This window comes from Parathielavia appendiculata (genome assembly GCF_033297405.1).
Source record: "Parathielavia appendiculata strain CBS 731.68 unplaced genomic scaffold N657scaffold_5, whole genome shotgun sequence".
NCBI classification, from domain to species: domain Eukaryota; kingdom Fungi; phylum Ascomycota; class Sordariomycetes; order Sordariales; family Chaetomiaceae; genus Parathielavia; species Parathielavia appendiculata.
Genome location: NW_026944224.1, coordinates 1,740,182 through 1,763,411, shown reverse-complemented (window position 1 = coordinate 1,763,411; position 23,230 = coordinate 1,740,182). Strand labels below are relative to the sequence as shown.

The window sequence follows — 23,230 nt, the reverse complement described above, 5'->3', positions numbered from 1 at the left end:
TATTTAAGTGGTAGGAATAGTAGCGTCATGATTTAATTATGTGCAACGACTAGAAGGGACACGAAGGTAGCGACCCGAGCTAAATATTTAGTCAGTCGTTAAGAACTAACGTATCTTATAAGCGAGTGACCCATATAAGCGAATGACCCACCCCCCCCCTTCACCATAACAACCATCCTCAAATATACCGCAACAATACTAAGAACTAACTACAATTACATCGGAAGCAGCCGTGTCAGACAATTGTGCAGCTTCCTGGCAAGTGCGAGCATTATGTCCGGGCTTGCCGCACACGCCACAACACCGAACTTTCGTACGCGCCTCCCCTGCACCACCACTATTCAGCTGCATTTCGTGCGCCACCTCCCCACCCATGGCCTTCTGGTCAAGTAGATTTTTTGCATCTTGTACCGCAAGTGATCCTCCAAGCCGTACGCGTGTTCTTTTCGCTCTCCGGCGCTTACTTCGTGCCTTGTTGGCCTTACGAAGCGAAGAGACCTCTGACTGAAGGAGGGTCATCTGGTGCATCACGGCCATCGTACCCTTGGCAAGCTGGTCCACGGCAGCCAAGATTGGCGTTGGAGAGCTATTTTGATGATTGGCGATGCGAGTCTTGAGGAGCGTTGACTGCGAGTTGGTTTCTCGGGGGTTGTGTGGCGTCTGGAACACCAAAGGTTGTGGAGTGCTGGCCCGCGAGTTCAGGGGTGTTGGTGTATAGAGCTTTACATCCAGCTTAGAAAGCACCTTCTCTGGATTGTACGGTACAAGGCCAGCACCAGCAAAGGCACTTGGCCCTCTGGTAGTCGTATTTGCGCGAATAGCGCGTTCGGGGCTCTGGCTGGCGTTTGACGAAGTTGTGTGCCCAGAGCTTGCCGACAGGGGGCGCGTCGCGTACGCGTAGCAGTTGGTTGGCCATATCTTCCACACCACGCAGTCTCGGTGGGAAAGCTCGCGCACATAGCTCAGTAACGTATTGAACAATAGCATTCTCTTCGAAATCGGTAAGCCGGCGCGAGTTGGGCATAGTATCGCATCGCATGGTGGGCAACAACTCAACTCAACTCAACTCGGCCCTGAAATTGGGTTGAGTTGGGCCTCCGGCCAGCCGAGTTGATTGAGGCCATTCACAAGTTGAGTTGAGTTGCCGAGTTGCAACTCAACGCCAAGTCCTTATGTAATACAGCAAAAAATATTAGTTATCCAGACCTGAGCACCCTACTCTCCAGCCCCCTGAGCCAAACCAGAACCCCCTACCACAGTCGACTCCACTGCTTGAGGCTTTCCACTATATTGATAGCATCATCATGTACGCGGTGACGTTGATGGCCAACTGTGTGCTTGGCCCTGCTGAATACCCTCTCGCACTCTGAAGACATCGCCGGTATCGTCAACAAGTCCAACGCCATGATGGAAAGGCGTGGAAAGTCGCTCCTTCTGCCAGGGCTCAACCACCACTCCACAGCATCGTCAATTTCCTCAGGGTCTTCAGATAGGTAGGCCTGAAGCTCATCCCTGGTTGCAGGGTCCGGCCGGCGAGCGTAGAAAGTGTGACGATGCGGCACCAAGCGGTTGGTCCAGGCAGTCCGTTGACTGCCCGCTTGGGCAAGTCGGCGTTGTTCGGCAAGCAGCTGGGCAGCTAACTGAGCCCACTCGATGTCGCCTTGACGGCGTAGATTTCTCCACAGAGACCACAACACCAATGGAAGTTGGACCTTCAGCACCGGTTTTGCGATCCATCTCGACAAGGAAAACGTCGTAATCGGAAATCCACGATGTCCTCGGGTGCCGCTTGAGAAGCCGAGCTTGGATATACTAGGTTTTCTTGGACAGATTGAACGGCCAGTCCTTGTAGTTCAGGCCTAAATCGCCGTCCTGGATGTTCTCCTGTGCCTTGATCTGTTGCAGGATGCTTTTGGGCCGCGCAAATATAGCATAACTGGGCCTTGTGGCAACTGCGGCAGTCGTATTTAGCGTACGGTCGGAGGAGGTCTGGACAGTCGATAGCTCTGTCGAGAGGTCGGTGTCGGCAACAGAGGCAACGGAGGGAGGCATCGTGGGTTCGGTAAGTGGGTAGGTAATAAGGACAGGAAAGTCGCAGTCGGCTTGCCTCCCAGGTACGTGCGGCAGGCGAAGACTAGATTGGCCTGCAACACCACCCAAAAAGCGCCGAAAAAGCAGGAGGGCACTTTGGCTGCCCTGTTTTCTCCGGATATGATGTTTATCCGCTGCCGAATGCCACTGTTGGGCAATGGCACGAACACCAAAACAGACTGGTGCGACGAGGAGTTTCCAGGGGTCTTGGCCTCAATGTACCTCAACTCACCAACTCAACCCGGCCCTGAAGTTGGGTTGAGTTGGGCCTTTTTTTGCATAAGTTGGGTTGAGTTGAGTTGAGTTGAGTTGAGTTGAGTTGATGCCCACCTTGTCGCATCGTGCAGGCTTGCCGGCGCGTCGGCGCGCTAGGGTTCTACGGTTAACCCCATAGATCTTAGTTGCAGCTCGCTCGCTTAGTTTTTCATCGTTTTGGAGAGCTTCGAGGGCTAAGATTAGCCAAACAATCAAGGAATAAATCAATTGATCTTGCTATTAATAATCCGGGTATTGCGGGTGTGATGGGCTGAGCCCATGATGGCCTCGGCAACCCTCGGCCGTGGTATCATGATAACGTCATCCTGAGGCAGGCAGCGTCTGTGTGTTCCGGAGCATATAAGAGCTGCCCTCTCTTCCTGTCATCTAGTTCTCTCTTTTCTTCTTCTCTCTCCATTCGAGACAAACTCGTAGAGTCGTCACCAGCTAGTTGCAATATACTCCTGGGACCGTTACAGCGGGCGGCGGGTGAGGGAAGTGTGCGCGATTGAAGGCTTAAGCCATTACGGACGACACCTAAATGGGATATGAATAGGACCTGAACATAGCAGTCGAGAATGTCGTCGTTAGTATTGAGGGGAAAGATCTAGTTAGCCGACTATAAGAATAGATAGCAGGATTCTTCAGCATAACCCAATACCTTTGTATATTGGGAAATGACCCATAGGAGGTTTGTAAAGAGAAACGATAGTTACTTAACTATTGTCGCGGTTTGTGACAGTGTGAGGTTCATGCGTCGCAACTCCTGGTTCGACTTGACAGTTCGGACCACGGTCCCTCTTTTGAGTGTGTTACGCAGTGGTCAGCTGTGCCCACCCGTGACAACTATGTTCTAATTAACGGAGCTGGGCATTCCGTTAGGTTGTAAGCGAATAGGCAGGCAGTGTAAAGCCGTTTGTCAGATTGAGAAGGCGGTCAGGACTTGCTGCCTTATGACATATATGCACCACAAGTGTGGAAAGACCGCCGATGGCACCGGCACCTGCCTGCCTAAAACGGCGGCATTTGCACGTAGAATCACATAAGAGTAGTTATTGAAGGTGCATGAACACCTCACAAACATCGGGCAGGGAGACTCGCGTAATGAGATAAAGGCTTAACGTTAACTTATAGGAGAGAGCTGTTATTGAGTCTCGACCATCTTACCAATGTAACTTGGGTCTAGGCTCTCAGTGTGGCTCTGCTGAAAGAGGTCCCCTATAAAAGCAGGGAAGATCAGGGAGACAAAGAGAATTCCTGCGGTTAGTTATTACTGTAATTTCCAGAAGTTTGGCAACAATATTGTCCTCCGGACAGGAAAATTGTCCTCCGGACAGGAAAATTGTCCTCCGGACAGGATAAGTCAGAAACACCATATTCAAGAGTTCTGTGTGTCTTTGGGTGTGAATTCTGGAAGCCCCGCCATTTCATTCCAATGAAGCTAAGAAATCTGAAAGCTGCGAACTACCTTCAATACAGGACCTGAATATCAATGGCACGCGAAAAGCCAGAAAGATAAAACCCGGCCACCTCTAGCAAGGGAAAGGGAAAACGGACAAAGAAAGGCGAAAGCAAAACAGGGCACGAAAGGGGAGAACAAACACGGAAGTCCATACACCGACTGTTGATCAAAACAAGAAGAGATCTTGCAGTCTTCCCTCTCTCGCAAATTCACCATCCATAATCCCATCACAATAAGCCTCCCCAATGAAAGCAAACTTATCCTTCGGCTGGCCCAGCGGGCGCAGGATGAATGGAATACGACCGCCGCAAAAGATAACCACCATGTCCCCAGCTTTCGTCTCGCCGGAAGCGATCCCTACATGGCCGTTTTGTGTTAGAAACGGCCTCTTGTTTGTGGCATTACTCAGGCTGTGTCGATAATCTGCCCCAGTTTGCTGATTTCCAGATTTTTCCTCCCACCCAAACTCGGCAAACCTCGTGCTCTGCTCCTCGATACTTAGCGTGGCGCACTCCAAAATGAACTGGAGGGCCTCCACAGCTTGCTTGTGGTATTGTTCAGCTTTGGGGGGGGCCCTACTCATATATGAGCCCTTAGACCAGTTGCCACGAGACCCGTACAAATCAGCAATGGGTACGCGCCAACGGGCTTCCGCCATGCGCTCTCTGCTCGGATATGCTCCCTCTGCTTCTGGCGTGGCTTTTGCCAGGGAGATATCGACAAAGGTGTTGATCCAGGAGAAATAATCGAGAATAATAGCCGCGTCGAAGTCGCCGGTCCATGCTAGGGGCTCGCTTTGGGAGACCATTTCGATTACGTCCACGATGAAACCCCGAAGTCCAAGCGCCCGCGGGTCAGCAGAGAAAACCGGCTGGACGTCCAGATAGTCGCCGCAAGCGGCAAAGGTGTGTGTCTCTGTCGTCTCGTTGATCTTGTAGTATGGGCCCTGCAGGTTGCTCCGCCAGTCCGGGACCCAGGAGGGCAGATAGTCAGCCAGACGGCCGTCCCGGCCGGGAGTCTTGGGAAACTGGGTGCAACACAGAATGTCGATCCTTCCGCTGGTGGGATGGGTAATCATTTGCCGGGCTGCGTCAGTCAGGATGCGTGCCGTTTTCTCGTCGTTTCCCATGTCGGTGTAATCGGGCCTGATGTCCAGCGCATTCTCCCCGTTGGTATCCACCGCGAGAGCCAGTAGCGAGTAGATTCTGTCCCTGTGCTCCGTGGCCTCGACACTATGCTCCACGTACAACTTCTTGAGCAATGCGTGCAGTTGGTCGCCCCTAGCTCCAGATCGTGACTCGCCTTTAGCTCCATGTCGTGGCTCGCCTTCAGCTCCATGTCGTGGCTCGCCTTCAGCTCCATGTCGTGGCTCGTCTTGGGCCCTGGCCGCCCTGTCAAAGTTGCGCCGCCTTTGACGACAGGTAAACAGGCTCGACGTCGGCTCTCCCGAGAGTTCGTTCAACTGCTCCATTGAAACGCCCCTCTGAAGGTATGTTTTCGACCCGAACCGTCCAATGGAAAAGCCATGGATTTGTTGGGCGAGAAAAACGAGCTTGGGATCAAGCCTCTTCTTCCCGCACACCAGAATCGTGTTGTCGCACAAACAGAATTCCTGCACCACCCAGGCACGCCCAAACCACGGCCGGCAGAACCACTTCCACAAGCGACCATCTCGTATAAGCGGTATTAACACGTTCATAGCGCGTTCCAACATATTCTGGTATTCCTGGGTGAGGGCATCCTCAAGGTCGGGGTCGTATATCATCTTGGATAATGCAGGCCACTTCTCCAGGGTGTAGTACTTCTCCATTTCTAGGTTGCGAGCATCTTGTCCAATAACTCGCCATGCATCCATTACTTCGTCAGAGCCATCCTCTTCCGGTCCAAGCCACACGAGGACTTGCCTGGCTTCTGCGTAGATGCGTCCCATTAATTGTACCTAATCATCTCCAGTCGAGTCAGCGCTAAGCTTGGTAACACTTGATGTCAAGGACATTGATAACAAGACCTCGAGAAGGAAGCAGCGGATCCTCGACGAGGTAAAAAAAATCATGTCCTGGAAGGCAGATAGACAAGTAGAAGAGGTTCTGACACGGACCTGAGCCCCCTTCTCGGTACCATCCTCCTGATTGATGCAAACCTGATCGATCCACAGCACGACCTTCTCCCTTTCGTCCCTGAGGTGTACCAGAGTAATGTGCAAATTTTTGGTGATGGCCAGTCTGCTCTGCACATTCACCAGCTCCGGCTGTTTCGCTTGGTTTCCATGCGCGATCTTGGACCCAACGACAAAGATGGAATGGGTTGTCGTGGGATCCTTACCCCATGTGTACGACAGCGCTGTATACGACAGCGAGTCAGTGGCCGTGGATTGCGTGTGTCCGCGCCCAGGCGTTGTTGGGAGGGTCGATACAAGAATATGGCCAGTCAGGGGTGCCGAGCGGTCTGGTGAGGGGAAGAGTTCGAGACGGCGTATCTCGGGTTTGGATTTGTCGAGTGGTGCCGAGTCGTAGGTGAATGGTCTGACGGCCGGTGTGTCGGTTGTAGATTTCATGGTGTTTGAATCACTCATTTTTTTTGAATCCTACCGTACCGGCTCTTCAGGAAGAGATTATTGATGAGAGGTCGGATATTTTTGGTCGGGCATGAACGTGTTGGAAGACCAACAGCCACGATTCCACGGTGATCACACAGATGATGGGAGCTTACAACAGTGGGTTGAGATGCTGGGAGCAGCCCAGAAGTTCTTAATTGAAGGTTGTTCTTTTCTCATGTCTCCAGCGAAGGGGGGAATCGCCCTGACCTCGTTGCACAGCGCCAGTTGGGCAGCCATGCATCCAACAGGAGGGCACTTGCAGCTGAGCGTCCGAGTTTCCAGTGCCTCGACTTTCCAACAGAACGGTTTGAACGATCGGGAGTGGGCGCGGGCTCGTCGGCGGATGGACTGCCAGAGCCTCAGCCGCACTACGCCAAGAGCGCCATTTCCTGCAACTTGGGGCAGGCAGCCTGTAAACCTCTGTACTCCCAACTCTCTACCCCAGTAGCAATCCTGTGGAACATCACAGTTACGATCTACGCTTCTGTGGAACATCTCTTGGAATCGTAGGTATGCAATAGCTGCCACTCATTTCAAATCATCACCTTATTCCTCTTACGGCGACAAAATCAGATATCTACCATATGCTCGACATTCATGGTGCAGACCAAGAGCATTGCTTGGGTTGGGGAATTCCCAGTATCATTGGCCCTGTATTATTATTAGTATTCTTCTTACACCGCAAAGGCTTATGCCTCGCTCAGCTAGAGCAAGCGGTCCCTCCTCGCTGCTTTACATGCAATGCATCCTCTCACGTGCTGCGCCTTCACAGCGCTTGCGCTGTGTAGGCGTTCCCTGTATACCCTCATATCCAACAGTCCGGAACTCATCCTTCCGGCTTGGTGACGACGGTGCTGTGGGTGGCCATCCCGGCCTTGTGCGTCACTCTAGCGCGCAGCGTGGGCTGCGCGCCGATGGCTTTGGCTCAGCGCTAGAGCCCTATGCGTCTCCCCCTCCTCCTCCTCCTGTTGGCTTCCCCTAGGTCCTCCGTCTCCCTGTCTGGCCCTGGATTCCCCTCCTCCTCCTATTCCAGTTCCATCGCAAGCTGGTATTCCTGTAGCCGTCCGAGTCTCATGAGCCATGCCACAACCCGCGCTGCCTCTGAGCAGCGCCCTAGCGCCTCTACCAGGGCGTGTCTGTCCCTGAGCTGCGGTCTCCCCTCCTCGAGCTCCCGGTCCGGGCACCTAAGCATCAGGTGAGCGACTGTCTCTGGTGCTTCCCCGCAGCGGCATAACGGCGTGGGTATTCCAGGGACTCGCCTCCTGAAGAGAAACGCCCTCAGGCCTATTGCTCCTGTGCGAGCCTGTGTCAGGAGTGAGCTCCTTGCCTTATTTAGTCCTTCGTGGGCTGCCAGCGGTCGTGCGGGGGGGTCGAGGCTGTAGAGGTCGGCTGCCTCCTTGTAGCGACGTGGGCGCTGCGCGTCTGCGCGTTCCATTTGTGCCTTGCGGCGGGCCTTCCCTTCTTCGATAGTCGTCACATCCGCGTCTAGTTCCGTCCATTCCCTGTCCGGCGTCTGTTGATCGACCTCGCTGCTCCTGATATGTGCCTGCAGCCACTCCTTAGCCCACTCCTGCTTTTGGAGGGTAGGTTCCGCCGCCGGGATTCTCGTGTTCCTCCGGGTCCTGCGTCGCCGCAGTTGGGATGTCACCGCTGCGCATGTGGTGCGCAGGAGCTCCGCCATCCCAGTCCTTTGTAGCCGCTGTTCGGTCCTCGCCACCCACCTGTTGAGGTATAGGTCGATAGGGGCCACCCAGGCCTCGCTTTCCAGATTGCGGACTGGAGTGGCCTTGTAGGCCCCGGTCACTACTCTCAGACAGCACGTCTGTATCGCTTGGAAGTTGCGTGCAAGCCCTCGCGGTGTCCCGCCGAGTGCGGTTGGTGTGTGCCAGGCCGTCGCCCCGTATGACAGGACGCTCCTGACCACCTTTGTGTATATCTCCCGAGCTTTTGAGATGCGCACGCCATGCGTCTTCGCAGTGAGTCTTGATTGGCCCTGTATGTACAATAGGACATCGAGTTTGCCCAGGATTCGATTGAAACAACTCCGAACTGCCTGTTGACCCAGAAATGCAAGGTGTTGGAAAGCCAACAGCAACGAATTTCCCGTACCGCAGTAATTGGGCACCAAAAGATGGGCAACAACTCAATTGATGATCATGTCTCTGTCCCCTCTGTCCAAGAACACAAACACACACACACACACTTTTTATTCCGCCCGGCGGGCGTAACCCGAAAGGGCAACTAAAACTAATTAAACCATACATTTCGCAAGATATGCCTTGATCTCCTTAAAGCCCATGCAAAGTCCATTCTAGCTCGTATGCTCTCTCCTGCCTTTTTTCTTCAAGTTCTCGTGGGTTAGTCGGGGTGTTAGTAGGCTGGCTTGAAGGCGATTTTCCAAGTGTTCAACGTCCTATTCTCGGCAGTTGAAGCGGTGCCTGCTGTCCGTGGCACGTGGTGATGAATGGGGATCGGTGGTGGAGAGTGGTGGGTGGTCGCTTAGGTGCTTAGTCGGCCTGCAGTGGTTTTGCGTCAAGTCGGCCTGTGGTCATTGCGAATCGTATCGTTGCCCGAACGGCCTCCATGTTGGAGACCAGCCTTTGCTATCCGACGGTGATTTCCCTCCCAGGTAGAAAGGAATATTGCTTCTGTGGGTGTGTGTACAGTCGAGCATCTCCGTTCGGTACGCCGTCCATTTTTTACATCGGAAGAGGAAGTGGTTGACTGTCTCTGATGCTTGCCCACATGTGCATTGATCTGACGGTGCTACTCCGATTCTGTGAAGGTAACCGTTGAGTCCCGCCATGCCTGTTCTGAGCTGGGGACGATTATTGGAGGATGGTGAAGGTAGGATCGTGGATTCTGCAGCCTGAATGATTGGAGGGAGGCAGGCCTGTGGTGAGGTACACAAGTACCTGGCTGTGACCAAGCGCCCCGCACTGTCGAGACACCCAGAAATGGCGGCCCTGCCCTGCCAAATTCGGCGGCTAGAACAGCAAGTTCTGTACTTATGAGGTAATTCATATAATTCGACTTCCAGCACCTTCAGGATCAAGGGGATAACCACACTAGCCCACGTTACGATACCAATTGCTCCCTCAACCATTGTTCGTTCAAGTCATGCCAGCCGTCGTCGGACTCTAGACAATCCTTCGACCCCGCTTTCGGGTGGCTGCTTATCGCTTACGGAGCACCACATCGCTTACCAAACAATTGTCATCGATGTGAGGAGTCGCGGAAAGATTGGCTGCAGGTATCAAAACGAAAACCACGGATGGTATATTAAAGCTTCTCATCAATTTGTTGCTCAACAGAAACACCATACCTTCATCCTTTAGATCACAATATCGCCTGCAAATCAATTACATCACTTAGACCACGCCATCACTTCCGAATCTCAGTCCTCACATCGTCTTCATACCAATCCCCAACAACGAATACCGAAACCATTCGAGTTATCCCGCTAGACGAGATGACCGGCAAAAAGATCATCACAGTCTTCGGGGCCACAGGTGCCCAGGGAGGTGCCGTGGCCGACACGTTCCTGCACGATGCCAAGCTCAAGTCCGACTGGACGGTCCGCGCTGTTACTCGAAACACCACCTCGGAAGCTGCGCAGAAGCTCAAGAGCCAAGGCGCCGAAGTTGTCGCTGTAAGCCAGCACTGTCTCCGAGGGAATACCTGGTAAAGTACTTGCTGACCCGCAGACCCCTTGACAGGCCGACTTGAATGACAAGGCTACGCTATTGAAGGCGGTCGAGGGTGCTTCCGCTGTCTTCGCCGTCACGAATTACTGGGAGAAGGCGGACCACGAGCTGGAGCTCCGACAAGGCAAAGCCCTGGTCGATGCCGCAAAGGACGCCGGCGTGCATCACTTCATATGGAGTTCTCTGATCAACGTTAGCAAGCGTAAGTCTTGTACAAGTACCCTACCCAGTATCGTCAGACGATGAACCCAACACACCAAACTCAAACCACCAAACTCAACCTAGCAGAGAGATCATGCTAACCTTTCTTAGTCTCCAACGGCAAACTGCCGCACGTCTACCACTTCGACAGCAAGGCCCAAGTCGAGGAGTACGCCCGCGGCGTTGGCCTTCCCGCCACCTTCTTCCTACCGGGCTTCTACATGTCCAACATCCCCGGCGGCATGCTGCGGCCCAACCCAGACAGAGACAACGCCTGGACGTTCAGCCTCCCCGTGCCCGCCACCGCCCCCATTCCCGTCTTCGACCCGGCTGACACGGGCAAGTACGTCAAGGCGGCCGTGCTGCACCGCGACGCGGTCCTGAGCCGGCGCATTCTCGGCGCCACGGCCTACCTCACCGGCACCGAGATCGTGGAGGGCTTCAAGAAGGTGTTCCCCGAAGCGGGCGAGACGGCTACGTACCGCCAGCAGTCCGAGGCCGAGTACCTGGCTGCCCTGACGGGCAAGGGCACGCCCGAGTTCATTGCCCAGGAGCTGCTGGAGAATATGTTGCTGCTGGATCAGTTTGGGTACTATGGCGGGGCGAGCCTCGACGAGACGCACGCGCTTATCGAGGACGAGTTGACGACGTGGGAGGATTATGTCAGGAAGTCTACTAAGTGGCCAGCTGATCTGAAATAGTGACTGCGGGAATAGGTACGGTCCAGCAGCATGGTGGTTTTGGCTTCTGTTCTTCGGCATGGTCGCTTATTCGGTGGGGTACTGGGTGTATATATCGTGTGGTTGTGGTGGAAAAGGGATGTCCAATTCGTCCCTGTGGACCCTGAAATGGCAAAGCGTTGGCAGCTGGGGTTTCCCATACGCATATATTATTTTGCTGCTTATGGATGTGACAAGTTCTTCTAGGATTTCCTCCAGCGGGATCCGGATACCACGGATCCTACTAAGAGGCAAGGGTTTTTATTTGTCCCACCGGAGTTCCTCTAATCTGATTCGACACTGGGATACATTCCCTTGGCTTTGGCGAGAAGAAGGTCGTACGTAGAACCGGGAACTTGCAAGATGCCTGCAAGGCAGTTGGGGGCCAAGTTAAAGTGAACTCAGCCAGGGGTAACTCATAGGACTTTTTTCTTATCTTTTCTACTGTGTTCAACCGTCTGCTTCACGAATGCGCAAATGTCGACGCACAAGAAGAGCATCCTGGTGACGGGCTGTTCAGCTGGCGGCATCGGCGCGGCCATTACCCTTAGAACTGGCCAGACACTGTCACCATGTCTACGCAACCGCCCGCGTCACGTTCAAGATCCCGATGAAGCTCTCGGCACTCCCAAACGTCACGGCCCTTCATCTCGACGTGACATCCGACACTTCGGTGAGGGAAGCGGCAAAGGCATTGCCGATCATAGCGCTGCCGCCGGTGGTGGGATTGACGTGCTCCTCAATATTGCTGGGTAAGATACACGATGCGGCTGCTAGACGTCGACATTGCCCACGCCCAGCGACTCCACGACACAAACCTCTAGGGTGCCGTCCGGACCATCCAGGCCTTCGCAGACCTCTTGATCGCTAGCAAGGGGCGGATTGTCAACATCAGCAGCGTCGGCGCGGTTGTGAATACTCCGTGGATTGGTGAGCCCAACCAACTATTCTTCCTATTACTGTATATTCCTTACCTAGGTCATTAACACGAATTAGTCTCCCCGGGCCCATAGGTGCATACGCCTCGTCCAAAGCGGCACTCAACTCCGTCTCCGACATACTACGTCCCGAGCTGGCGCCGTTCGACGTCAGCGTTTTCACCGTTATGGTCGGCACCGTGGCCATGCCCTTCCACGCTAACGAAACCAGACGTTGCGCTGCCGCCGTCGTCTCGGTACGCCGCCATCCGGGACACCGTCAACCGTTGGGCCAAGAGTCAGGCCGGACTCAATGGTAGCTCACCCGAGCTACTCGCCAAGCTGCTCGTCGACGACATCGTTGGCAACGCCAAGAACGCTCAGGTCTGGAAGGGGCCTGATGCCGGCACCGCCAAGTGGTTGTCCCGATGGGTGCCGACAAGTAAGCTGGTAAGTGCCTCAAACTGCCCTGCTCTTCTGAGTCTGTCCATTGGCCAAACACTGGCGGTAACACATGCATCCGCTCACAAGATGGAATGATGAGTACTGGCCAAGAGTTCGACGAGTTGTCCGAAAGTTTCAAGAGGAAGGAAATGGACACTTTGTGGTTTGTTCCACGGATGTCGTTAGATTGAGGGATGTCAATGGCACTTTGTGATTGTCTTGTATATTAACATGTTGCCGCCGCACAAATCCAACAAGGGAGCGTCTCTGACATGGAAGCGCCTGTCGGTAACATTACATGGACACATTCATGTATCACGTATACGAGCCTGCGGATTACGTCGGATGCTATCGACTGTAGCGACCGGGAAGATTGCGTCATGATGTCTTCAGTTCTGACACTGAAGTTAGGGCTTTGTTGAGATTTCAAGGGCGATCCCGACTGACGGCGACACGCAAAAGCTTGCTTCCCTTATACACATTATACACAACCCAGTCCAACCAATATATGCAGTTGTCCTTCAAGTTCCCAAGCCAAACACCGAATTCAGAAGTCTCGTAACATCATCAACCCAGTACTTCCCTGGCCGAAACACTTTCCAGAAACACCTTGCCCCTGATGCCAATGAAGTTTTCCCACCCACCTCAAACTCCTCGCTTAGAAACATGAAGCAGATAACCGTACAATGTAGTAAACCGGAACAGGAAAGAACAGCTGTAGAAAACCAGCGCATGTGCAGACATTATCCCAAGAAGTCGACAGCCTCCCATTCCCAACCTTCCCCGACGAGCTCTTGAGTCCAGACCTAACCGAAGAACCATCCAACGTCATGCAATTATGCGTGTGCATGTAGGACCTAGGGGCGTGATAGAACAGCTAGCCCCAAGCAGACAAAAAACGTATCCCCATCAACTGAATCATGGAAACACCACCCAACGAATAATGAACAGTGACTGGGGGCGGACGGCCGAGGACCGTCTGACGGGAGAAGAAAAACATGAAAGATGAAACCATCAACGGGAGCTCTATACGTAGTACGCACCGAAAGAGAAAACCCGGAAGAACAATGCACGAGCTTGCATCCCCGAAATGCCAACAAACCACCTTAGAAAATGAAGGGAAGGACAAACAGTACTTTGGGAAAGGTAAAAAGTGTCATGAGACTCATTATGAAGATATGTACCCAAGGTGGGAAGAAGGAATAACGGAGGACGAAATATGTCGTGGCGGCAGTGAAGAAGAGAACTGAATCCTCTCTCCACAATTATCCCAGGAAGAAGTCTGATTTTGAGAGTCGACACCCAACCATCCCATCACTGGCCCGTGGTCGTAAAGGTAAGCTCAAACGGCAAATCAGCCAGCTCATCGCGCTGCGCCTGCATGACAGCATGCGGGGGGATCTGGTCCATGTAGACGCCGGCGGCGGCCTGCGTGATGGTCGCGGTGGACGAGACAGGCGACGTGTAGCCGTGGTGGCCGTCAAAGCCCATCAACGGCGGCAGAGCCATGCTCTGCTGAGAGCCCAGATCGAAAGTCCTATCGCCAAACCCAGCCGACGAGATCGGCAGCCCCTGCAGGGCGGTCGACGCCGCTGAAAAGGCAGAACCGTCGGACAGAGGGTACACCTCAGCAAGCTGCGAATTAAGTTCCCCCTGGAACGACGACGAGCCCGTCAGGTGATCGATGGTCTGACTGAACCCCCCTCCAACACCAGCAAAAGCAGCGGCCAAGTCAAACCCGTCCGGGACCATCGTCAGGGGCGGCATCCCTGCACCTTGCGAGCTGTACTTCGGGTCAAGGACCTCGGCCTCGAAATCTTCAGGATCCACTCCGCCGACCGACTCGACGCCGTCCGGAACCAGAGCACCGGGCTGGTCCATCGGCACGGTCACCTCCACCATCCACAACTTCAACTCGCTCATGGACGGCCAGTCACCGCCACCCTTGCCCCCGCGCCTCTCCCTGTTCTCTTCTATCTCCACCTTCGCCTGCGGCCCGCCGCCCCCGTTCCTATTCCTGGAGGAGCAGGCGGCGGCAACCCCACCCTTCCGAGGCTTGACCTTGAAATGCGTGCGCCGCAGGTGCGCGGCAGCGTTGTAGTAGGCGCCGTACTGCTTGTTCTGCGAGCACTGCTTGCAGTCGCGGAGGGGCTTGACGGCCGTCTCGGCGTGGGCGATGCCGTACAGGTCCGGGTCGCGACAGATCCACTTCTTGACCATGCTCTTGTGCTTGGCCTCAGTGTGCCGCCGCAGCTCGTGCTCGCCGCGGAAGCCCTCCGGGTGGTCGTTGCACTGGTTGCACATGACTTTGGGGTGCTTAGGCCGCTCGTACTTAGTCTTGATAATGACCGCCTTTCCGTTGTCTTTCGCCGAGTTGTTCTGTTTCGCCGCTGTCCCGGCTGCTGGCTTTGGTTGGAGATGGCGGGATTTGGCGGCGTAGTTCTGTCGGGCCAGTGCCTCCTTGGCGCGGAGCTTCAGAGACGAGCTGGACTTGACGCTGTCCTTGGACACGGACCGCTCCATGGCGAGGTGCTGGGCCAGGAAAGGACTGCTGAGATCGTGAGGGGACACGCCAGCAGATGAGGTGGACAGCATACTCGATTGAGATAGGGATGGCTCCATTGAATGGTGGTGTTGAGAAAGGGCGGAGTAGGTGGGCGCGGATGACGGGTAGGCGTAGTGCACTGTCAAACCTTCTGAGTGGCGCTTCCCGAGGAACGGGGTATGGGCAGCGTCAGGGCTATGGCGGAAGCCCTGCGTGGATTGTTGCGACTGTATCCGGACCATTTCGCTGAATTGGCCAGAGATCGAGGCTCCATCATTTATTGAGCTGTTGCGCCGCGACATGGGAGCGGTGTCCAACGTCGAACCCGAGGTCAGGGATCCACAAAGAGAGGGGAAACTTGACGTCGAATATGGTTCAGCGCTCCGAGGCGATAGCAGGTTCGAGGGAGGGATGGTGATGGGTGAAGTGGTCGGGAACAAGTCGTCCTCGTGCATCAAGAGGAACTCGTCAACACCCATTTCCCGACCGAAGTCGCGGTATTGTAACGGGGAGACCAGGGGGGTACCATCGGGAGTGACAGTGTTGGTGGCATTGTTGGGCTGGCTCTGTTGAGGACCCCCAATTCCCCCCGCACCAGCCGTGGAGCAACTGCTATGCACAGCCGGAGTGGGAATGCAGTTGTGTCCCTGGGTTACGAATTGTGTTGGGTTGAGCCCGACCCTCGAGCTGCTTGATCTCGATCGCATCATGGGCGCTGCGTTCGAGGACCCTGCAGCATGTGTGGTCTTGGAGCGCTTCATGGGACGGCTTTGGTCCTAAGGATGAGTCAGCTCAAGTGGTAGCAGCCAGTAGGTACTGCTGGAGGTTTAGATACCTGCTGCAAGTGATTTGGCGGAGGCCGGAGTTCGGTTCTGACGCCGGGGGTCCTTGTTGTACCAGCGGGGGCATTGTTATCGAGAAGAGGAGGATGTAATGATGCCGATGTACGGTAGCTGTTGTGACTGGCATCGAGGCTCCAGACCCTCGATGAAGAGTGTGACTGGGCTCTGCTGAGCTTCTCCATCAATTCCCGTTTCTCCCGTTCACTTCTCTCGAGCAGTGCCCTGAGCTGCTTGACCTCGATCTGCTGACTCATCCTGGTCGAATGGAGGTGGTGAAGAGAAGGCCGTCTGGTCTTGCAAAGAGATGTTCCGGAGAACACCCAATCCTCGTTGGGCCTGAGCTTGAGCGAACAGCTGGCGGCAGGTATCTGGGGCCTCCAAACTCTTTCTCGACAGGCTCCTTGAGTGGTTTAAACGGATGCTTGCGATAGGCGAGCAAACGAAACAATTCTCAAAAAGCGGAAACAAGAGAGCAGAGGAAAAGAGATTGGCAGGCGGCCAGCGAGCGAATGATACTTATTCAATCAACCAGGCCAGGCTTTGAAGAACCGAGTGTAAGACGGGTGATGGGTACGGAATACTGTGGAAGAGAAACAGTGAGAGCTCAGGTTCGAGCTGCAAACCCAACCCGGTTGACCTGTGGGTGGGTGGGGGAAGCTTGGAAAGGATACTCCGTATGCTCTGCAGCTGTGAAAGCCTGGTGCCAGGCACACATCACATCACTGATCCCACCCACACACCACGGGCAATCGAGGTGACGGGATCAACGGTGTAACTGACAGGGGTTGTTTCCTGGGCGCTTCTGACGGATGCTACGGCACCGCCTACCGACCCCGGACAAGCTTGGCGAGCCCTGTCTCGGCGCCCGAATGGACCCGCTGGGCGCTGTGACGAACTACCTATAACAATGGAATCTTGGATAGATCGGTTCCTCGAGTTGAAAAGGATGATGGGCGATGGGGCCTCGTCCGAAGGAACTCAACGTGAGCGACTCCATGCCCATTCTTGTTGGCAAGGGGGGATGAAGTACTTGCATTTGTTGGGCAGCAGGCATGGGGTGCTTGATTCATTCCCGCTTCGACAGTGGCAGGCAGTGGGAAGGGCAGCATGCAGAACGGTTGAGCACAGCAGTGGTGGTCGACCCATGCGCTTGCCGTGCCCGGCGACAGAGGCTGACGATTCTAGGTAACAGGCCATTGGGCGATAAGGTTTGGGCGATTTGCGACCTGGCTCTCGAGTGGACTGCCGGAATCCACTCAAACTGGTGGTCGTAGTGTATCACGGCATTGTGGGTGGCGGGCAGCAAGCCGGGTTGTCGCACCACTGGTTGGGTGGGATTATCTGGGGAATGCGTCGCTGTAGCCAGTCAGCTTTCAGTGCTGACGGAACAGCGCGTCTGGCCTGTCGTTAGGCTCCGCACTTGCACACACTCTTCGGTGATCTTTGGAGGACTTACCTATACATTCCTGAGGTTTGGCTGAGCGTGCTTGTTGAAACTCCTCGCAGCACAGGAAATGTGCCAAGCCTGTGTTGATCAAGCTGGGGCGCGGACATCAAGTGGACTGACTATCTATCATCCGGAACGTAGGAATGAACAAGAGAAGACAAGCGAATCTCCATTTAGGGAACTTTCATGATTGTTTGAGCATTCATTGCGGCATCGCCCAGGCTCGAGCTCAATTTGGGTTCTTCGCCGCAGTGGAGAAGTGGGAAGCTGGGGCTGCCACTGGAGGTCACAGCTGGGAGCGACTGACAAGCGTGCGAGCTACTGGTGCTGCTGTCACAACTTCACACAAGGGTCCCCAAGTTCCAGATGAGGCTCTAGAGCACTCGACCAAGCCGAATTCATAAAACCCGAGCTGATCTGTCATGATGCACCTCCGTCTTTTTCCCACAGATCGGTTGCCGAGCTTTCTCATCACTCATCCGTTTGAGGCTTCGAAAAAGACACCGGAACGACTTCAATGCAACCCGGGTGGTCATGGCAAACGGCCTGTTGGTCACGCATGTGTCGCCTCGTTGTCAACTGGCTCGCGCAATCCATGGCGACTGCAGGACCATCACAGCTCCTACGATTGGCCGGTCAGCCCCTGTAAGTGAGGCTACGACGTCTTGACTGGACAGAAATCACCGGTTTGGGGCGGCCCATCTCATCGGGCGACCCTCATACTCCCACCTGTTCCTGCGCCTATTTCACCAAATCTCCACCCGCATACGCCCTTTTAGTACTAGGCTGCCCGCAGCGACAACCACCGACCATTGCACAACTTTGAACACCACCACCGTCCCCTTGTACCAAGGCACTCGAAATGCCAATGCATTAACATCACTGTACATGCAAACCACTGAACTGGCCAATTCGCTCAAAAGCCGAACGCAGCTCTGGTTTCACCGTGTTTGCCGTGTGGCTTTTGCCGGCCCCACTCGGCCTGGGCCCCACCTCCGCGCCGGGCTCCATTAAAACGGCCCCACTCCATGTCGCCCTGTGGCTGAGGCTCAACGATGCGGTTTGCGAGGCTTGAAAGCCATTGAACAGGTGGAAAATATCAAGGTTTGAGAGATTTGATGTGTCGCAATGCGTGGCGTCAGTTGCAGTACACAGTGTGCTTTGACGGTGGTGATGTTCGCTGCGCAAGGGTGGTGTGGCTGGTGTGGCTGTCTGTGGAGTTTCAGTGGAAATAGGCGCAGGGCAGGGTAGGATTAGGAGGGCCATCATCAGGCGTCACAAATTATTGGCCTCATTCACTGTTCCACGACCCGCCTAGACGGGATCCCCACATTTTCGGCCACCACCACACTGGTTGGGCGGTATTCTCGGCTCTTGGGCCTCAATTCATCGGTTTCTCTCACCGATGGCTAGTGCGTTGACTACTGCTATAGCAGCGGTGCATGACCACGACTTGATGAGTTGTTCGTTGGCTACGGTTGTGACACGTTGCTGGTCACCGGGCTTCACCTTCGTCGTCTTCAGGAAACCTCCGCGTATCCTTGGTTGGTATCTCATCCCGGCCCAGTCTGGAACGGGCTTGTGATGAGACGCATTGGCATCATCCAACCTCGGCCCTCCTCTCCTTTGATGACTGCGGGTCGAACCATTCATGCACGCCAGGAGACGACATGGCGGATAAATGTGGCCCAAAACTGCGGCCAGCAATGCGTGTTAGTACGAGTACCCGGAAGCGGGAACGGGTCTCGGGCACCGATGGTGACCCACAATGGCTCCGTTGGCCTTCCGGTGACTCCGCCGTCTTATGTGAGGGCGCAAACTCGCGGCTTGCTCATCATGTCGCTGCGCGGAACGGATGGCTTTCCCATTGCCAAACGATTCGTAACCGGGGAGCACGAATGGATCGACAATCCCCATAATGATAAATCACCCGATCCAGACGGGCAGTCAATTGTTTTCTGGACGAGAGACGCCGACCTCTGGAAAGCCGGGTCTTCGATCGCGCGCACCGTCGCAGAACGGTCCCGGAGCGATAACATCTAGTACACAGTGAAAGGATGAACGATGAAAAAATGAAAAGGGTCTGATTTGCCTGTCAGTGTTCGTTGCTTGGGCATTGAGGGCGTCGGAACCCTGATGATAGAAAGGGTTCAAGTCCCAAACCGAAAAACGCACGAGCCAACCGCCATGAGGGACCTCGAAAGTGGAAATGGGGAAAGCGATGACATAATCGCCGACCCTTGGATAAGGCCAGCTTATCGGTAAGCATGCGACAGCCAGGTGTCCCGAAGTCCAATTCACAGACAAACCTACCAAACTCCAGCTACACACGGACATGACAATCCCAGCATCATGCGACGACTCAATTTGGTTCTGCTAGCCTCCCTACAGCTCTGTCAAGCCCGGCAGCACAGCTTTAGCATCCACGACGACCTTCTCGCGCACCCGCAGGTACGTTCCAGATGCTAGCATTGTTTAATGCAAACAATGTTTCCTGCATGCGACTCCAGCAGCGCGACGCTGACATGTTGGTCCCGTCTGCAGTTCGAGATTGTCTATTCTGATGACTTCATCTCAGAAACCGATGCCCTTGCCATCCTCGAGTCGTCGCGCACAAGTCGAGGGGCATCCCCAGCCGATGCCACGCAATCCGATCTGACCAGCCGTGTGCGCGAGTCCGCAGCGGCCGAGGCCCGGAGTACAAAAATCAGCGATGCCGAGGACGAGGATGTCCAGATTTCCAAGACATACGAGCTCATCAACAGCCCTCCGTTCCGCTACCTTTGCGCCGTGCCCGTCATCGCACCCCCCCCCGCATTGAACCGAACAGCAACGGAGCTGGCCAAGGCCGAGGAAGCTCGCGAGCATAGCAGGGCCTCGGCCAAGGGGTGGGAGCTGATGAGCGTGCTCGACGGGCACTGCATGTACTTCACGTCGGGCTGGTGGAGCTACAGCTTCTGCTACGGCAAGAATGTGGTCCAATTCCACGCCGTCGCGAGCACCCGACCCGGCGATCCTCCCACCAGGGACCAGAACACCCAGGAGTACATTCTCGGCAGGGTGCAGGCCCCAAAACCTTCAACCGGCCACTCGGACCACGACGGTCAGACCAAAAGCCTCGCCCCGCCAAACGCCCAGCTCCAAGTCAAAGGCGACCAGCGCTACCTCTCGCAACGCCTCGAAGGCGGCACCATCTGCGACCTGACCGGCCGGCCGCGCACCATAGAGATTCAATACCACTGCAGCCCCGGCGCCACCGCCGACCGCATCGGCTGGATCAAAGAAGTCACCACCTGCACCTACCTGATGGTGGTCTACACCCCGCGCCTGTGCAGCGATGTCGCCTTCCAGCCGCCCAAGGAGACCCGCGCCCACCCCCTGCGGTGCCGCCCCGTCATGCGCCCGGGCAGCGAAGAGGACCAATCCCTCTGGCGCCGCCACAGCCAGCAACACAACCTCCTCGCAAGCAGCAGCCAGAACCCCTTCCAGTCCCTCAAAGACGCTACCGCCGCCGCGGGCGGCTCTCTCCCGCAGAATTACTTTGCCGGCAGCACCATCAGCGGTATTGCCGTTGGCGCCAAGAGATACGTCGGCGATCAGCACGCGCACAAGCTCACCCTGCCGAGGGGTGTCTCGCGGCAGCCTGGGAGTAGCAGCAGCGGAAACTCAGGCGGAGGCGGACTGGTGGTGGAGATCCTGGCGAGCAAGAAGAAGGATTCTGCCAAAGTCGAGGTCATGAGCGACGAGGATCTGGAGAAGCGAAATCTGGATCCCAAAACAATCCGGGAGTTCCGCGAAGAAATGGAGATGCTGGCGGGAGATCGCGGGTGGAAATTGCAACTTGTCGGGACGGGGGAGCAGGCTGAGTATATTGGTGCTTTTGATGAGGATGAGGGTGGGGTGGATGGTGGTGGTGGTGGTGGTGAAGGACGGACGCAGGCTCTGCCACAGAGGTGGGATACGAGGACGGGTGAGGCTGAGCCGGCTGCTCTGGAAGAGGAGGAGGAGGTGGATGGGCAAGAGGGTTCGGAGGAGGTGTTTTTCAAAGAGGAATTGTAGATGGGTGTAGGGTGTAGATTGGTACGTAGCGGTACGTATTGATCTTCTATTTATTCACGTATTGTTCTACCTATGTGAGCTTTCCCTACGGTGTCCGTGCCGCAATCACCAGGTTCTCATCATTTCCTGCCATTGTCTCCTGTTCCCATCGGCGACAAAGGAGAAGCAACAACGACAAGCAGGGTGGTACATGGTCGTCTTTTAAGACCAGTAACTAACTGGAGAGACCCGGTAACTCCACCGACGTTCGTCTTGCCTTGCAACTCCGTTAAAGAACTCGAAGGCAAGGGACACTCTTAAGCACCTCAAGCTGAGACAGGTGTCTGATCTTCCAGGCACTACAAACTAGGATGAGTCTCCCGGACGTTGAGAACTTGACCAGAACCGGATCTCAAAAGTTCCCTGTCGCATGAATTCTGAGACTGAAACTCTCAAGGCTGGACTTCTGGCCAGCATATTCCACAGTGCCAAGCAAGGGCCATCACGGAGCAGCCCATACTTCCTCACTTGGCGCTCGTCAGTCGATCACTACATGCCAGGGACGACAAGCCACGAAAGTTTGATGCCATTTACCATCCCTTATAGTAAGAAGTGTCCTTATCGTGAACGCTCAGTTCACGGAATCTCCTCAGCTTGTCCGCCTGCCGCAGGCGATACAACCAAGAATGGAAAAGATGAGATGAAGTCCGCTGCTCCTCAGCATCAGCACATAATTTACCATGTACCTTACGTTAAACGCAAGAAAGAAGCCCCGCGAGGGAAGCTAGGAGAGTCCAGTTACACCAAAGCGAGGGGGAGTGTCATGGACAACGTGACATAGGAGCCTACTTCTCGCCACAGTCTCAATTCGGCCTCGCACTCCTCGTTCACATGACGGTTGTACGGACAGTAGCCACCAGAGCGGCCGAGTCCATCGACTGCCAAGAACACCATTTCGGGGAGAACGCTGCAGATGACCACAGTCAGGACCTCAAGGCAGGCAAGGCCTCCGTTGGGACGATGGCGACGTGCCTTCTCGTCGGGTTGGCCAGCTCGGAAGCCTGAGCGAGGTCGACTATCAAGGTGAAGATGACCTGGAATAGTTGTCAAGGTGAGCAAGGGCTTGGAAACGGAAGAGCGGTAGTATCGATAGTGAACTGACTCGAAGTAAACGCTGTACTGTGGTAGACGTACCGCAACACAGATGCCAATCATGGCTCTCCCATACTGATATCCTGCCCTTGACGTGGCATGGCTGGCACTGCAGAGAATGACAAGACAGAGCCCTAGGGAGATGCTCCTCAACGCGATGTGGAAAACGGCATACGACCACCAGGCGTACCATGAGGGGAGAATGACTAAAGGTTGATGTTGACCCTAGAGTCTCGCAAATCTCTTTTCAGATCTCGATTTTAGACATGGAGGCTGCGGGCTTGGCGCAGAACAAGAACCTTCCATTAGTCAAGTGGGTTTGAAAAAAGTGAAGTCTTACTGTGGTATGTTCTTCGGCTTCAAAATCATTCGATTGCATTGAAGCAACATCGACTCCTGCAGGTATAGGTAAAGATGGCATGTTCGCATATAGTAAGGAAACCCCCTTCCTTATGTGATCAAATCCTAACTTTCCAGCACTTAATGCTGGAGATAACGGCCAAGGTGCGTCGTTCTTGAACTTGGATCCCAAATGAACTGGAATCAAGCTTCATCCCATGCTACGGCTCGATTCCCTTAATCCTTGTTTGAGTGACCGAATTGGTGGTCTCCGCGAGGCGCAGCCCCCGGGCCCAAACGAAAATGCAACATGGCCGCGGGCGGGCTTCTGACTTGGGATGCGGCGGCTGCAAACAGGCTGTTTCATATTCGGTTCGGGCCAGGCCGCTGGAGTAAGCACCAGACCTCAGCACCCAGCTTAAGCAATCGAAGAGCCTACACACTTTGGCCCGGCATGCCGTCCTATCTAAGTTCG

The 23,230-nt window shown here is 54.9% G+C and overlaps 6 protein-coding genes across 6 annotated transcripts; 2 read left to right on the top strand and 4 right to left on the bottom strand.

Annotated features, from left to right (window-relative positions):
* Window positions 1-3,748: 3,748 nt before the first annotated feature.
* On the bottom strand, window positions 3,749-6,686 carry N657DRAFT_644966 (HET-domain-containing protein). The gene is made up of 2 exons (XM_062792852.1): window positions 5,907-6,686; window positions 3,749-5,747 (listed from the first exon to the last, which is right to left on the bottom strand). The coding sequence occupies exons 1-2, from the start codon at window positions 6,360-6,362 to the stop codon at window positions 3,975-3,977; spliced, it is 2,229 nt and encodes a 742-aa protein (XP_062648472.1). The 5' UTR covers window positions 6,363-6,686; the 3' UTR covers window positions 3,749-3,974.
* A 2,889-nt stretch (window positions 6,687-9,575) lies between these two features.
* On the top strand, window positions 9,576-11,302 carry N657DRAFT_595806 (NmrA-like family protein). Its single transcript, XM_062789988.1, has 3 exons — window positions 9,576-10,056; window positions 10,124-10,313; window positions 10,424-11,302. Exons 1-3 carry the CDS (start codon window positions 9,877-9,879, stop codon window positions 11,011-11,013), a joined length of 960 nt encoding a protein of 319 aa, XP_062648471.1. The 5' UTR covers window positions 9,576-9,876; the 3' UTR covers window positions 11,014-11,302.
* A 2,404-nt stretch (window positions 11,303-13,706) lies between these two features.
* On the bottom strand, window positions 13,707-16,033 carry N657DRAFT_680633 (uncharacterized protein; the record flags this gene model as incomplete). The annotated part of the gene is made up of 2 exons (XM_062796306.1): window positions 13,707-15,713; window positions 15,773-16,033. The coding sequence occupies 2 exons, from the start codon at window positions 16,031-16,033 to the stop codon at window positions 13,707-13,709; spliced, it is 2,268 nt and encodes a 755-aa protein (XP_062648470.1).
* Window positions 16,034-17,992: 1,959 nt separating this feature from the next.
* On the bottom strand, window positions 17,993-18,653 carry N657DRAFT_402144 (uncharacterized protein). The gene has a single exon (XM_062787198.1). It carries the CDS (start codon window positions 18,493-18,495, stop codon window positions 18,106-18,108), a length of 390 nt encoding a protein of 129 aa, XP_062648469.1. The 5' UTR covers window positions 18,496-18,653; the 3' UTR covers window positions 17,993-18,105.
* Window positions 18,654-19,438: 785 nt separating this feature from the next.
* On the top strand, window positions 19,439-21,356 carry N657DRAFT_690178 (uncharacterized protein). The gene is made up of 2 exons (XM_062797037.1): window positions 19,439-19,677; window positions 19,771-21,356. Exons 1-2 carry the CDS (start codon window positions 19,579-19,581, stop codon window positions 21,283-21,285), a joined length of 1,614 nt encoding a protein of 537 aa, XP_062648468.1. The 5' UTR covers window positions 19,439-19,578; the 3' UTR covers window positions 21,286-21,356.
* A 496-nt stretch (window positions 21,357-21,852) lies between these two features.
* N657DRAFT_644958 (uncharacterized protein) lies at window positions 21,853-22,908 on the bottom strand. The gene is made up of 3 exons (XM_062792851.1): window positions 22,757-22,908; window positions 22,459-22,641; window positions 21,853-22,386 (listed from the first exon to the last, which is right to left on the bottom strand). The coding sequence occupies exons 2-3, from the start codon at window positions 22,477-22,479 to the stop codon at window positions 22,063-22,065; spliced, it is 345 nt and encodes a 114-aa protein (XP_062648467.1). The 5' UTR covers window positions 22,480-22,641; window positions 22,757-22,908; the 3' UTR covers window positions 21,853-22,062.
* Between the last annotated feature and the right edge of the window lie 322 nt (window positions 22,909-23,230).

Excerpts from the sequence above, each read along its gene's own strand:
- N657DRAFT_644966 (XM_062792852.1), bottom strand. The coding sequence starts at position 6,362 with ATGAAATCTACAACCGACACACCGGCCGTCAGACCATTCACCTACGAC. Across the intron at positions 5,748-5,906 it reads GTACCGAGAAGGGGGCTCAG|GTACAATTAATGGGACGCAT; the intron begins GTCCGTGTCAGA and ends GGAGATGATTAG.
- N657DRAFT_644958 (XM_062792851.1), bottom strand. The coding sequence starts at position 22,479 with ATGATTGGCATCTGTGTTGCG. Across the intron at positions 22,387-22,458 it reads TGATTGGCATCTGTGTTGCG|CCCTTGCTCACCTTGACAAC; the intron begins GTACGTCTACCA and ends TCCGTTTCCAAG.
- N657DRAFT_690178 (XM_062797037.1), top strand. The coding sequence starts at position 19,579 with ATGCGACGACTCAATTTGGTTCTGCTAGCCTCCCTACAGCTCTGTCAA. Across the intron at positions 19,678-19,770 it reads ACCTTCTCGCGCACCCGCAG|TTCGAGATTGTCTATTCTGA; the intron begins GTACGTTCCAGA and ends TCCCGTCTGCAG.
- N657DRAFT_595806 (XM_062789988.1), top strand. The coding sequence starts at position 9,877 with ATGACCGGCAAAAAGATCATCACAGTCTTCGGGGCCACAGGTGCCCAG. Across the intron at positions 10,057-10,123 it reads AAGGCGCCGAAGTTGTCGCT|GCCGACTTGAATGACAAGGC; the intron begins GTAAGCCAGCAC and ends ACCCCTTGACAG. Across the intron at positions 10,314-10,423 it reads TCTGATCAACGTTAGCAAGC|TCTCCAACGGCAAACTGCCG; the intron begins GTAAGTCTTGTA and ends AACCTTTCTTAG.
- N657DRAFT_402144 (XM_062787198.1), bottom strand. The coding sequence starts at position 18,495 with ATGATGGCCCTCCTAATCCTACCCTGCCCTGCGCCTATTTCCACTGAA.